Source organism: Lampetra planeri, chromosome 9 (genome assembly GCF_965212315.1).
Source record: "Lampetra planeri chromosome 9, kcLamPlan1.2.h2, whole genome shotgun sequence".
NCBI lineage: Eukaryota > Metazoa > Chordata > Hyperoartia > Petromyzontiformes > Petromyzontidae > Lampetra > Lampetra planeri.
Window position 1 is genome coordinate 11535031 of NC_136115.1, and position 14346 is coordinate 11549376.

The following is a 14346-nucleotide window of genomic DNA, read 5'->3' on the forward strand; positions in this document are numbered from 1 at the left end:
ATGTGGAATTTCCAGAATTCCTGCCCACCATCTGGGTGGGGGCTTCAAGTCTCGTGACATTGAGGGCATTAATCGCTGGGGGGAAGAGGCTGAAGAGGCTGAAGAGGGTGCTCACAGCGCCTCCAGTGGCCACATTTGAGGCCCTCTCCGCTCAACCCGCGCTGCCGTTCGTTGTTGTTGTTTGTGGCAGCGGTGGTGGCGGCTCTCGTGGGGCAGCTGATCTCCAGCTCTTCTACGAGGACGAGCTGAGCAGTCAAGAGGCTCCTCGTCTCCTCGAGTGGTGGTGGAGGAGGAGGCCACGTCGACAGCGGCCACGTCTCAAGAGCAAGCGGACAGGGCCCCGGTATCCGGCTCCATTAACCCTGTGACAACCACAACCACCGCCACTCGCTCGCTCGGCTCCCTCCGCGTTGGCAACACACGGACACGAGACCGTAGAAACAGCTCGAGAGAGAGAAAGAGACGACATGTCGAGCTCCGTGGAGCGTCTGGACGTGCTGGTGCGGGACTTCCTCGTGTTCCGAGGCTTCGCCGCCACCCTCCGGGCCTACGAGGCCGAGCTGCGTGGGGACCGAGACCGCGGCCTCCGTGCCGAGCGGCTCCTCGAGCAGCTGCAGGTGCGGGCCCAAAGCCACAAGCCACTCACCACTCATCTATTCACTTAATCGTCTCGTACGGGGCAATTGCCACTCGTTTATTCGCTACCCTCTCTCATACTTGTCTCACGCAAACTCACACCCAGAACGGGCTCTAAACACTCAACAAAGCTTCTCCATTAAAGGCTTCTTTGGGGAAGATTCTATGCAGCTGTTTGTTGCCGTTTGGGCCCCCTCGTTTGGGGGGCCAAGGACCCCAGTTCTCCTGAGTTCCTGGTGTTCTGATCTTCAAGCTCTTTCTCTTTGTCCTGGCCCTACTGCTCCTTTGTGTCCCCATGGCCCACGCGAACCTTTTCCAATCCCTTCAAGCGTGGTCCAGGTTCTCATTTGAGAACAAAGCTGTCCTTTAAATGTTGCACAAGTCGGGCCTTGACTCATGGCCATCTGTGCAGTATTCTATTTCATATATTTTTACAATCCATCACCCTTGTTCCTTCCATAAACAACAATGTCAGCCAATTCATGAGCAAATAGGGAAGTCAAGCAAGACGGCCCATGCCATTTTCGAAAGAGTAAATTTGGTAATGTGTGGCTATGTTCTACTTATGGTGTTTTGGCAGTGATAACATATACCAGACTAGCTTTGCGATTGATAACTAGAGGTGTTCTATGGTACACTTTGTACTTTTGGTAACTCCCATCATATAATTATCGATCAAGTGAATCATTACACTTGGGCAATTGGCCTTACAAATGCGTAAACCGCTAGATATACACAGTGTTTTAGTGCTTTTACAACGAAGTCAGCAGCATATACACGAGTTTTATATGTTGGTTTTTCATGAAACAGATTCGTTTGATTGACCTTTTTCACAGTTTCATGTGTCCGTATAGCTATCGTCAAAAAAAATCAACGCTCAGCAGACACTGACACAAGACCGAGATATCTTGGCTGCAGCTTCAACCCGTCAAGGCCCCACGGTGCCAGCAGGGGGCAGAGTGAGTGGGGGGAGTCGTGGTTTGTCATTAGAGGTGTCTTGCCTGTGTTGCACACACGTGGGACATTGTGTTGTCCGCTTGCGCCCACTTGTGCAAACCGCATGTGAATTTGGGGATTCTCACACTGGTTGATATGCCAGCTGGTTGTCCTGGCCACGCCAACAATCACCGGCTTATCGGTTGTGAATCTGACTGCAATTTTTTTTTAGGGAACTCTCATGACACTAGTTGGCCACTATGAAAATCCATACCGGTGAGATTTGAATCATATATTTTTTCAGGAACCGTCCGAAAAGAGTCTTGGGACCGAGTGAAACTTTCCTGGGTAAACGCGTGTAATAGTAAAATAATACCCGAGGTACACTACATTGAATTGAGAATGTCTGGTCAGACATTAGCATACCGAGACTTTTAAATCAGAAACACATTAATATTTATAAGCATGTATCTCAAAACGAACGATTTCATAATCACCCGGCAATTCCTTATGAAAATACATCTAGGCATTTTAAAATTGCATTGTTTTTTTATATTATAACAGTTCTGAATACCAATTATCAGTATTCTGTAGGGGGTTCACCAAATAACACGTTACAATTCCGCTGAATAGTCAATTTGTAGCTGAATGGTAATTCATTTTGAAAACTTTTTTCAATAAATTGGAAAGTATTAACTGGAGAGAAACACAGAGATCCGGTGGAGAGAAAGTGAAAGACAGACGTTTACGAAAATAGAAAAGAGAGCTAGACACAGATGGAAAGTTCGAGAAAGATGCACAGAATTGGAGAGAAGCTATATTGTACGGACACATATATATTGTGAGAGAGGAAAAACACAGTTGGAAACAGAGAAACAAAGCGTGTGAGAGAGACAGAGGAAGAGGCAGCCACCGAGATGCTCAAATATAAATACACACAAGTAAGCATGAGACGCACAGAGAGATTCAGAGTACGTTCCATTTTGCTATTTAAATAATCGCACAATTTGACTTTTGGTTTCTATGCTCCTTGAAGAAAACATGGCATTTTATTTTACATTCTGTCTAAGAAATTACACTCCAATACATGTTAACTTCTGTGGAAGTTTAAACTTTAAAGTACGTCGAGTATTGATGCATTGACATTTGCTTTAAGTAAGCTTAAAGGCACTCAAGGGGTTAGCTGCTGGAGTTCACACTTCTGCCAGAAAATGTGTTCCTGCCAAGGGATGTTCGTATTGGGAATACTCAGAGAAACGATTCTCAACTGTCACAGTATGAATTCATTAAGGCATGTTATTAGAGAAGCTCAGCCATTTATTGAGAGTTTACATTAGTTCCATTTTATTGCAGCACCATTGTACGCATTGCCATTGCTGTGGTGCCGCGTTTATTTCTTCCTGATGAGAACACATAGCAGAATCTGATAAATATTGTTACATTTTGAGAAATGAACCTTATGGCGGGACCCCGGGGTCCCATTAGCCCCTGGCTTTGGCATAAACATATTATAATGTAAACAAAAACTTTGCTCTTTTTCACCAATGGGTTTGAAGGATGGTGCCAAGTATTGTTTTGTTAAACTATGCGTTTAAAACTGAAAACGACTTACCTGCAGTACCTCTATTTAATTACACTATCGAAAAAATAATTTACACCCTCTGTCAATCATCGTGTTTCTCACAATGGATTTGTGAACACACTTTGTAAACAGTACATGAAATAGTACGCGTTTTCAATGCGCTGTTCATATTGTAACAAGCGTTTATACCAATATTACTCTACAAAATAGTGGGTCGCCGCTCCTCTTATCCGCATTGATACGAGCGGTATGTGGGGACTATGGCTTAACCGCAAAAAAAAAACCTATGCACAGATGCATACCGACAAGAGAAGTATTATCAAGCAGGGGGAATTAACGGTGCAACGCATCTCATCTGTTAAATATCTGCAGGTAATAGGATCGTCATCGAGTTATGCTGGCTGCAGACATTGGTAGGTCATAAAATAATAATGAAGATAAGAGAGCAGTTTCACTGTATTATGCATACCGTTACGACAAATAAATGACTTAAGTCGTGTAGGCAGTTTGAGCAGCTTTGGATAAGACTTATGATCCTGCCCATACCCAAGCATGGGGTGCATTCGCTTGTTCAGCTTTTCTGCGCAGTCGTTCACGCTGCTGTGCTTGGACGACAACAGAATGATCCGCGCCAGGTGGGTCGCGGCGTTTATGCGCGCGATGGTACGGAGTCGCCAAAAATACATTTATTAATGACGATTTTGACTTCCGTTTATTCGGGACCCCGGGGTCCCGCCATGATGTTAAAATGTAGGTGCAAACAATAGTGCGTGCAATGTGTTTGCTTACTTTGCCGGGTTAAAGAGACCTCTCGATGGCTGCAGTATTTAGTGCCATATAACACGCGCTAGTAATTGTTTTTTAACTATAATACTTGTAAGCAGTGGAGGGTGATTGTCTCAGTCGAAGTGTCTCGCTGCTAAAGTTAAAATTCGGCGGCGATCATCTCCATTGGAGATCCTAAGCCAGCGGTGAAAATTCCACATTCTTCTGGCAGTGGCCAGGTCCTGTATAGGACAACTAGCTCCGACACAATGGTACTTTACTGACAATGAAGGGATGATTGACTAAATAATTTCCCGGTCAGGATATAACTCGGACCTTTGAAGTGTGCGCTGAGCACCCTGACAGCACCACGCGGCCAATATTTCAAATAAAAAGATCACATTCAATAGGAGCATCGCTCATCTCCATAGGTGTCCCACAGGCAGCGGTGGACATTCCACATTCCTATGGCGATGACCAATAACTCATTTGTGAGTTTAAAGGGTGTAAATAAAGAAAATCATACCACACAACCCTGGTGAAAAGATAGGCACTCGTGCATCACTTGGGTAAGCGAGGTGGGGGTGGGAAAACATGTTTTGGAGTTTGGAGGAGAGGGAATTTAGCTTAAATTGGAAAATGAAAAGGTCAAAAGTCACAGGTGCACATATAGATATGCAGGCCAAGACCGGTTAAGATTTCACTCGCCACGGTCAGTTAGCCAGCTTCATAGTGCAGTGTGCCAACCATTGCACCATCACCCTCCATGTCTCACATCTTAAATTGTGGTGATTTAAATCTGAAATGAATAATCCAGATAGACTCGGCGGTAATTTCTTAAAGTCCTGAAAGACAAATTTGGACCTGTATGATCTCTCTTCATTGAGGGTGGCAGACAGCCAGTTATGTTATATAAGTCACAATAATGGATAAAAAAGTAAATAAGACATGATGCCTCTTTCACATCTATATTTCCACGTAAAAAAATGTAAGTATTTGTACACATCCCATCAGCGTCATGGCCTTCTGGGAGTATATAATTTCAGCAGCATTGGTTCAACAAATGCAAACTATACCAGTTTTTACATTGTCTCATCTGCATAGTCAGACTTGCTTGAACTGATGCTGGCGAAGCTGTAATTTGAGCAGATCTAATAAGTTTCTTGATTGAAGATTTCCCTTTTTCTGCACATGTGCTTAGCGAACTCTGAGCGATTTGGTGTTATATTTCTGTGTTACCTGCCAGTGTTACTTGAGTAGTGCGTTAATTGAATGTTGCTTTGCTTGAATGTGTTTGCTACTTAGGGTCTGCAATGTGCGTATTTATTTGCTGTAACTTTTTTTTCCATCAAGGTCCTCCGTGGGTCATTCTCGTAAAACAGCCCCTGGCTGAATGTTTCTTACTCTCATAAAGAAATAAAATCAATCAAATAAGTATTAAGGTGAACACAATAAATTAATGGTTGATGAAAGCAAACTTTATTTATGTAAGAGAACCCTAACCTGGTTAATTTCTACAAGGTTTTTGGACAGAGAGTGCCACGATCTATGGCGTTTTAAATTTGTAATAGTGGCGCTGCATGATGTGGTTGGCGATAATTTGCTGGGATTCAATTTCAAAAGGGATTTCAGCTTGTCCAGGATAATAAGTTTGTCTTTCCTGCAGTTATCAGAAGTCTTAAGGTTATAAGATTCTGTTGAATATTAAAAAAAAATACCTTTGCAATTTAGTGTGAACTTCAATTAGATATGTTGCTCGCATTCAAATGTAATTTACATAAAAATGAATTTTCGAGTGAGTCAATTTTAAACCAACATTCTTCACTCACAAAAAAACCCCCAAACAATGCTGGACCAAGTGTTGAGCCCGAGAGAACACCGTTAGCTTTGTGGGTGCGTGGGCGGGGTCTGATAATTTGGTTTCAGATATTGTACGTCGTTTCCTTCCTTTCAAGGTTATTTGAAAACCCATCCCTTAGCTCTGAAGCTGCGCTCAAATGACCTGTAAGTTAGAATGCGACGGTCTGTCATCTCAAAGGATTTTTGGCAAATCGATAAGGACACCCTAACATTTTTTTTCATATCCAAATAAACTTAAATATAATTTGAAGCTGTTGAAATAGCAGTCGCAATACAGTGTCTAGACTGAGAACCTGATTGTTTTGAGTTAGAGATTTGATTGGCATCCAGATAACGTGAAAGTATTATTTTTTGCTGTCCTGCAATTTCTCAATTCATTAGTCAGAACAACTGACGTTTTCTGTCAGTGTTTACAGTTTGCGGTATAATGTTACGAGTTGATAAATTTGCACGGTTATGTATTGGACCTTGAATTGAAAGATAGATGGTTTTGTAAGCAAGGGGTTATGCATGAGTGGTTAAGATTGCTATTTCGGCGTACTGTTTGGAGTGCTTGATGAGGGTCGTTGTTGGCATATTAATTATTCATTGTTCCCACTTCTTTTACTTTTGTGAATTCAGTCCTGGAGGGAGGTGGTTCAGATAAATGTGTTGTGGCTGTAATCTTTGGCTCTGTTATTGCCAAATTGACAGCTATGGTGTGGGTCCTTTGGTTCATATTATTGAGTGTCAAGTCAGCCTTCAGGGTGCCTGTATTTCTGCTCTCAGTTTCCCTGCAGGTCGGCACAAGGTATTAAGAGGGATTTGCTAACTATAGCTAATCTGGAGGGTTGCTTGGGTACTGATACTGATAGGGAAGAAAAAAAACACATTATGCGTGAGTGCACAATCTACTTTTTATTGCTGAAAAACTAATCTCATCCGGACGGCTGCATCTACCTGATGAACCAGGTGAAAGCTGCTGGCTCGAATAACTCCAAGGTCGTGTCCTGATTTTACAAGCACTGGCTTTATCCCCATTGACCAAGCAGACTTCATCATCTGCCCATGAGCCACTCGCAAGCCGGCATTGACGGCCATTCCCCCCCCATCTCATCTGGATTTATTCTCAGGCAATTTGTTGACCGCTACGATGAGACATCACTGAGACCCTGTTCCATCGAACACACAGCTGGCGCGTCGCCAAACAGGCTATAGAGAGTTGCTATTTTAAAAGTTACTGAAAAAGGAATTTGCCAAACAGGGTGCTCTTTCAAATGGACTCAGGGAGTCCTTTGTGGGTAAACAGAGGTCGACTTAGCCCTTCATATCCCTTCTGGATCCATAAAATGAGAACTGTTTTGTTTTAAAGTTAATGGTATTATCTTGTTTATACACTCACCTCTGCCATATGAATATGGAGTTTCCACCACTGGCTCAGGTCCACCAACAGAGGTGCGCACTGGCTCAATGTGTGTTTTTGATGAATGGCTTCACCCCAGCGTGTAACAGGATTATTGATACAGCATTAGCAAACTGCTAACCATTCTGTGCATGTTTCTGCCAGTTTATAGTTTGCATATAATTACCTAACTGGGTGGAAACTTGTGCACGGTGAAAGTGGGCCACGCTCTTCCTCGATGCGCTGGGTCGAGTCGTCGTTCGTCTCGCAGTGAGCGCAAGCGCGTAAGGTCGCCCGTTGCGCGTGCCGCGTTGCAACGCCGTGGCGCAGGGCTGAGTCCCACTCCCGTAGGAGCAGCTGGTGCTGCGCGAGAGCTCCACCCGGTGCCGCGGATTGGCGTCGGGCTGCCAGGAGGAGCGCATGACGCTTGCGTGGCTGTCACTTTGCATCTTTTCCTGTACCATTGTGCCCCCCTCCATCTGCTTTGCTGTCGGCAAGAGGAATATTAATGCTCGACCTCTTGCCCCCTGCTTGCAGTCGCCACTGGGAACAATCCAGGTCTGAGTGGCAATGACATGAGTTCGCTTGTGTTGAACCAACGAGGGCACTGCCATGATCACCCCCCCTCCTTTGAAGCCACCCGACTTCTTATACAGGACCCATTTCTAAGAGAGGGTCTTGCCGATAAACATCTGGCAATTCACGAGCATTGGTTTAAGCAAGCCTGACTGCTGTTGAGACACTGAATGTTAAAATTGACCCAGTTTGCTTGTTTTTAACAAATGGCTGCTAAAATTACGCACTCCCAGAAGGCTGTGTGGCTGATGGGATGTGTCAAAACATTTCTTTACGTGGAGGGACACATGTGAAGGAGGCAGATTGTCCTATTTTGTACCAACTAAATGTAGGCTTTCACCTTTATTGGAATACACTGCATACTATTCAACCCACAGCCTTGAGATAGACAGATACCCTCACCAGAAAAGTGTTCAACAAAATTAGAAAATCAGCCGAGTGAAACGGTGTGCGTTTGCCACGATGCTCCTCGCAGCTTGCTAATGAGGGAAGTGAAGCGGCTGCCTCTCTCTCAGCTGGGAGAAGTTGTCCTTGACCAGCCTGATGACCCACCACATGGCAGACTTAGATAGTGTCATTGTTCATCTACTCAGCAAAAAAAAAACACAAGTGGTGCTGTTACACATTACAATTTGTCCTTTTGTCTTCACAGTCAGGGCTGCTGTAGTGGTAAAAATGGGCTGTTATACAATGGAACACCGTACCGGCACTTCTCATTACACCAAACCTGTATACCAGCACTTTTCAGAACTTTTCATATTTTTACTCTAAGATGCTTTTTTTCAGTTGGGACACGGCAGGGAATATGGGCTGCAGGATTAATAGGTTTCATACTGACACTTCCACGTTTACATTTTCACCACTGGGTCCTTGTCGCGAGGCCAAGGTTCATTTGAATTGCTTTTGCTCACAATTATGACATCAAGGAACAAAAGCGTTAAAACATGCTTAGCTTTCATTGCAGGTTTGTCCATGATTCTCCCTCATTCCTTGTATTCCCAGAATGCAGCACAACGTAAGCTAGGACAAAGCTGCAGCATTTACTTGCATCTGATTCGTCAGATAGGGATTGGGTTTGTGCCATCCCTCCCATTAGCATGGTTGGCTACGTATGGTGAAAAATAAGTTCTACATACATCCCCAAAGCAAAAATATTTAGCCTTGGGCGAGTTTATAGTTCAATGCTCCGAAATTGTATGACAGTGGAGATTGAAGAGCCGAGGTTTTGTAAGCATGCTGAAAATGTAGGAAATGGTGGTAAAATGTATTTTTTGTCATAAATGTGAAAGGAGGTTTATGAAATGGCTCGGTCTTATTTTGTAGCATCGATACTCACATTTGTATTGAAACTAGTGTGGAGGCCTTTGCGCTCACCAAGAGAGCTGCGAGAGGGGGTGCGGTTGGAGGGCAAAAATATTGGTCTGGGAAATTTTACTTAGACTGCTTTCCACCTTCCACAAGACTAGTGTCAACCTTTTGCATGAAGTCTGCCCCTTGTGCTCTTCAGAACCGTGCTTCCAGTGCAGGGCCTGGCACGGTGATACATGCGTGATTCAGCATGCTAGAGGCAAGAGCTGGTGGATTGTGTGGATTTGTGAAACTTACCAGACCCATTGGGCTTCGAGGTGGCTACGATATTTCAGTACAGTTGGTTCTTGAATCCATCTGCCCAAACTTCTGAGTAATTCTTCCAGGAACGCCGGTTTCTTTCCACACACAAAACATGCCTTCATCACATCCCGAATTGGATATTGCAACTCTCTTATCTATGGCCTCCCACATCTCTACTCTTCAAACTCCACAAATTACTGCTGCCCAACTCTGCACCCACCCTCAGACAAGGGACCGCATCACCCCAATACTTCAATCCCTCCACTGGCTTCCAATCTAATCCCAGATCGATTTCAAGATCACATTCACCGTCTTCAAGATCCCCCATGCACTCGCCTATTCTGACCTCTCCCCTCTCATCTCACTCTAATCCCCTTCATATACACTCTGCTCCACCAATCAAGGCTTTATGTTGAAGGTCCCAGTCAACCTTCGCTCATTGTGAGTTTGCTCATTCTCCTCTCCCCCAGCCAACCATGCTGTCGACTCTCTGCCTTGTTCAAGACCTTCCCTTTTCTCACCTTCCATTTTCTCTCTGCCTACGACTGTTGGCCTCACTCTATAAAATATACCGACTGTATAACGCCTTGAGATAAGGTCAAAAACGAGATGAAAATTGCAATATTGTGTTGTGGTTACAGTAGCATTAAAATTAACTAAACACTGCTCGTTTACATGGTGATATTTTACCAAGTGATATGTCGTCCAATAATACATTTATGACCTAGTTAGTTTTTTTTTACCGAGCTGAACTCTTGTCTGATTTGGTGCACTGTTTTCGTACGAAGAAGACGAATTGGTGTAATCGAAGCAATGGTGGAGCTCATTCTGAAGTGGTTGCAGTTGGGAGAGATCTTTATAGGGTGTAAAATGGCACACCAACATGAAAATAACCAAGCAGAGTTTCATAAGTAACTTAGAAAGCTACGGGAGAGAAAGTGTGTTTGAAAGGACAGGTCATAGAGTTAAAATAACGGAAAGACACAACACATTTGTCAATAACACTGCCGTAAAAATAAAATGTAGAGAATGGGCAACGTTTAAAGAATCTGCCCTTCACAGAACATAGGGAATTAGTTAATGACAAATCTATCCCTGCTATTTTCTTAAGTTTTTGTTCCGTGGCTTTTTAGCTGCTCTTACATTTTTTATGTGAAACTTCGAACGTTTTTATTCTGCATGCATTCATATCCCAGCCTGTGCTGATTTCTGATGTCCTTCCAACTCTGCCGTCTTGTTTTTTTTCCTCGCTCCATCGACCCTTCAATCAATTTGCTTATCTTTCTCCATTGCTGCTTTTTGCCACCACCTTGGCTAATCTGTTCCTCCACCAACCATTTTGCACGCACATCATTTGTCATTTAGTCTCTGTACCTGGTGCCCTGTCTTCTCAGACATTTTTCCTGCACAGAATCTTTTGTGTGGTAACTAAAGCCCCCCCCCCCCCCCCTGTGCCGTCTGCAACAAAACGCCACGGATGCTTTCTTTGAGCTCATTTCTCAGCACTGCTGCCCACGAAGCTTGGTATTCACAACCATTCTTTTGGCGGAAGGCTATCGTGAAGGAAAGCGCTAAGTTTCACGGGCATAAGTCTGCAGTAGTTTCACAGTACGGGGTGACGTTGCTATGTGTAATCCCAATTGAGTAATTTGTGGTCTAATTTCTTTGAATTTGGAAAATGTGGAATGGCCGGCAAACAGTGGCCTACTCATTTTGAGGCGATCTTAACATCCGGTGCAAAGCAGACGACTTGTGTTTTCTGGTTAATACGCCCGCAGCATTAACCAGGGCAGCCTGCTTGATTCGAACCATGAACGCGCTACCGCTGGGCCGCGTCATCACCCCGAGTGGTGCCACTGTGGCCTGCGTGTCGCTTTCCTTATTCTCCGTCATGTACTTCGCATCTGTTGTGATAATCACTTGCAGAGATTCAAACCGTCACTCCATTCATCATCATCATCATCACCACCATCCTCGGTGTTTTGTCCATGAGCTCATTTCCCTCTGGTAACTTATCTCCTCTAGTACCATTTCCCTAACTGTTTGCTAGTTTTACATTTTATTGTAATCTTATAATTTTCCATTCATTTCAATGACACCAGCATTGCTAAACTCTGTCACATGATTGTATTCAGCTGTCACTCCTTGCCAATCTGCCTTTGCCCTTTTTGTTATCGCAGCTCTCCGTATGTTGCATCTCCTTGGTGCTTCATCTAGCCAGGGTCGATACAATTAGCACTATCTTGTGGTTAGTCAACCGTTGTTGCACTTTGGATCGACCTCCACCCTGTCACATGAATGTGGAATTTCCTCCACTGACTCGGGGCTGTAAACAGGAGATAACCACTGCCCAGAGTTATTATTAACCTGCTACATTGTGTACATACCTAACAGTCATAATTTCTAACGTTTAAATTTGGTTGTGAGAATTGTCCTTAAGATTTAACCGTTGAGATAAAATGATAACAATTGGCACGTTAAATGCTGGCACACCGTTTAACAATTTTAACATGTTTAGCTGTGCCGGGTGGTGAAGGGTCTTAACACAATTTGGCCAGATCATTATATGGCCTCCCCCAAAGTCTAGTGTACGAATTATTGCGTTTATGTCGTGTTGATTAACACCGCTTGCGACATCCCCCTGCTGCTGCTGCCGCCTGCCACAGCTGTGCGTGAGCTCGCTGGACCTGCAGTCACTACGCGATCTGTGGGCTCACCTGGAGAAGCGTCTCTTCTCGCGCCTCGAGCACGCGCACCTGCTCACCACGTGCAAGCTGCGCACGGGCGTGCTGCGAGCGTACGTTGCGCACAGCGTGCAAGCCGGCCGGCCTGACAAGACGCTCGAGTTCTTCCAGCGCGTGGGCCCCGAGCTGCACGGCACCCCCGAGTGGAGGGAGTGGTTTGCTCTTCCATTCCTGCCCAGCCCAGAGACGCATTCCACCTTCAGCGCTTACTTCACCAAGCAGTGGAACGACACCCTCTGGCTCTCGCTACACAACTTCTTGAGCGTTCTGCTGCACACGATGCCGGTGCCCAGCTTGTTGTGTTTCGACTCCGAGGTGCAGAGGAGCAACATTTTGCAAGAGGAGAACGAGGCTTTGAGGTTCAAGCTGTATGGACAGGTTGAGGCTCAGAAACCCAGGAAACTCGCCGACGTGCCTTTCGTACGAGCGGGCGAAGCCGACGTGGCCGTTACTGCAGAGCAGAAGTCTCGGCAGGCGTCTGGGTCCGCTCAGAAAAGCTCTTCTGTGAAGAAACAAACGACGCCCTTGCGTAAAGACGCCGCAGTGTGCGAAAGTGGGCGCAGTGGCGGTGTGCGCGACGGGCGACAGACGGACCGTGCGCGCCGCAATGGGCAATCGGAGCGGGAATCCCGTCAGCAGCTTCTCAAGCCATCCGCCCTCAGTGTGGAGAAACGACCGGACTCGGAACAGAGTGCAACAGACTCTCCCAGCAAAGCAGAGGCGCAGAGTAAAGCATCCGCCACCACCGCCGCCACCACCGCCGCCGCTTCGGGGGGAGCGCGTATCAATCGCGAAGAAGCCTCTCAGCAGCCCTTCCTCGTGCTCTGTCAAGAGGAGTATTCCGAGCACCATTCCCCCATAATGCACTGCAAGTTCGACGCGTCAGGGAGCCGGGTGGCGAGTGTGGATGTGGACGGGGTGGTGAAGGTGTGGTCCTGCAGCCCAACCCCCCAGACGCACACTACAGTCATGGCCAAGTCTCCGCTCCTGTCGCTCGAGTGGGCGACCAAGCCGCACCGTCTCCTGCTGCTTGGCAGTGGGATCGGCAGTGTGCGCTTTTATGACACCGACCAAAAGAAGTCCGTGGCGGACGTCACCCTGGACATGGCATACCCGCGCGTGCTGGCGCTTGCCTGCAGCCCCACGGGCGGCTCGTTCGTGTGCGGGGCTGCCGCTAGCGCCCACGGCAACGGGACGTCGCCTCCAGAAGCGGCTGGGGGGTCTGCCACACGGGGCCAGCTGTCTCTGTGGGACGCGAAGACGCTGCGCCAGCAGCACCTGTTCACGCTGGACCCTGAGCCCGTCGCCATCACCTGCGTGTCTTTCAACCACAACGGGAACCTGCTGGTGTGCGGGGCGACCGACGGGCTGATCCGCCTGTACGATGTGCAGCGCTACGACTGCCTAATGAGCTGGCGCGCGCACCAGGGCGAGGTGTGCTCGGTGGAGTTCAGCGGCGACGAGACAGGCGTGTTCAGCATGGGCGCAGACGGAAAGTTCACGCAGTGGCACCTGCAGCGCGAGGGCGCGCGCGTCGCCGAGCTGGAGGTGCACGCCGACGCCGCAGGCCCCTTCGAGGTGTGCGGCTGCAGCGGGTACAAGCAGACGCACGTGCCCCGCGGGCGGCTCTTCGCCTTCGAGCCCTCGTCGGGGCAGCACGTGCTCACGTGCTCTGCGCACGGAGGCATCGTCTACCGCCTGGAGTCGGGCTCACTCTCGCCGTGCCTCACGCTGGGCGGGCACCGCGCCCCTGTGGTCACCGTCGAGTGGACCACGGCTATGGACTGCGGCATGTGCCTCACCGCGTCAATGGACGGCAAGATACGCGTGTCGACGCTGCTGGCGCAGTAGAGTGGCGCGGCCCACATCGCACGGTGTCGCACCCCGGCGTTACTCTCGGCACGACAACCACCTGCACGGTGATGCGTCGCATAACACGCCGACACGTCGCAAAGCACCACAACGAACGGCGCCACACGCCACGCCACAATACCCAACGTAAAACAAACATCTCCATAAGCAGAGCCCTTCATGGACCGACACACTCGGCACATCACTCTTGTCACGTTACTCACGCTCACCGCATGCCTTGCACGCAATATATGACCATGCGATGCAGCTCTGTTGTCCTCGGACAGGATAAATCTCGGTCGGGTCATGTTGTACATCTGTCACGTCTTCACTGACAGCTTCTGCTTACCAAAAGCACGCGCACCAGTGCAGGGAAATGCAGCTGTGAACGGTTTGTGTTTGTC

The 14346-nt window shown here is 47.1% G+C and overlaps 1 protein-coding gene across 1 annotated transcript; it reads left to right on the plus strand.

Annotated features, from left to right (window-relative positions):
- The first annotated feature begins 143 nt into the window (after window positions 1–143).
- On the plus strand, window positions 144–14083 carry WDR91 (WD repeat domain 91). The gene is made up of 2 exons (XM_078597632.1): window positions 144–617; window positions 12014–14083. Exons 1-2 carry the CDS (start codon window positions 468–470, stop codon window positions 13940–13942), a joined length of 2079 nt encoding a protein of 692 aa, XP_078453758.1. The 5' UTR covers window positions 144–467; the 3' UTR covers window positions 13943–14083.
- The last annotated feature ends 263 nt before the right edge of the window (window positions 14084–14346 follow it).

Bases quoted from the DNA above. Each gene is read 5' to 3' on its own strand.
- WDR91 (XM_078597632.1), top strand. From the start codon at position 468: ATGTCGAGCTCCGTGGAGCGTCTGGACGTGCTGGTGCGGGACTTCCTC. The intron at 618-12,013 runs GTGCGGGCCCAA...CGCCTGCCACAG, and splicing joins GGCTCCTCGAGCAGCTGCAG to CTGTGCGTGAGCTCGCTGGA.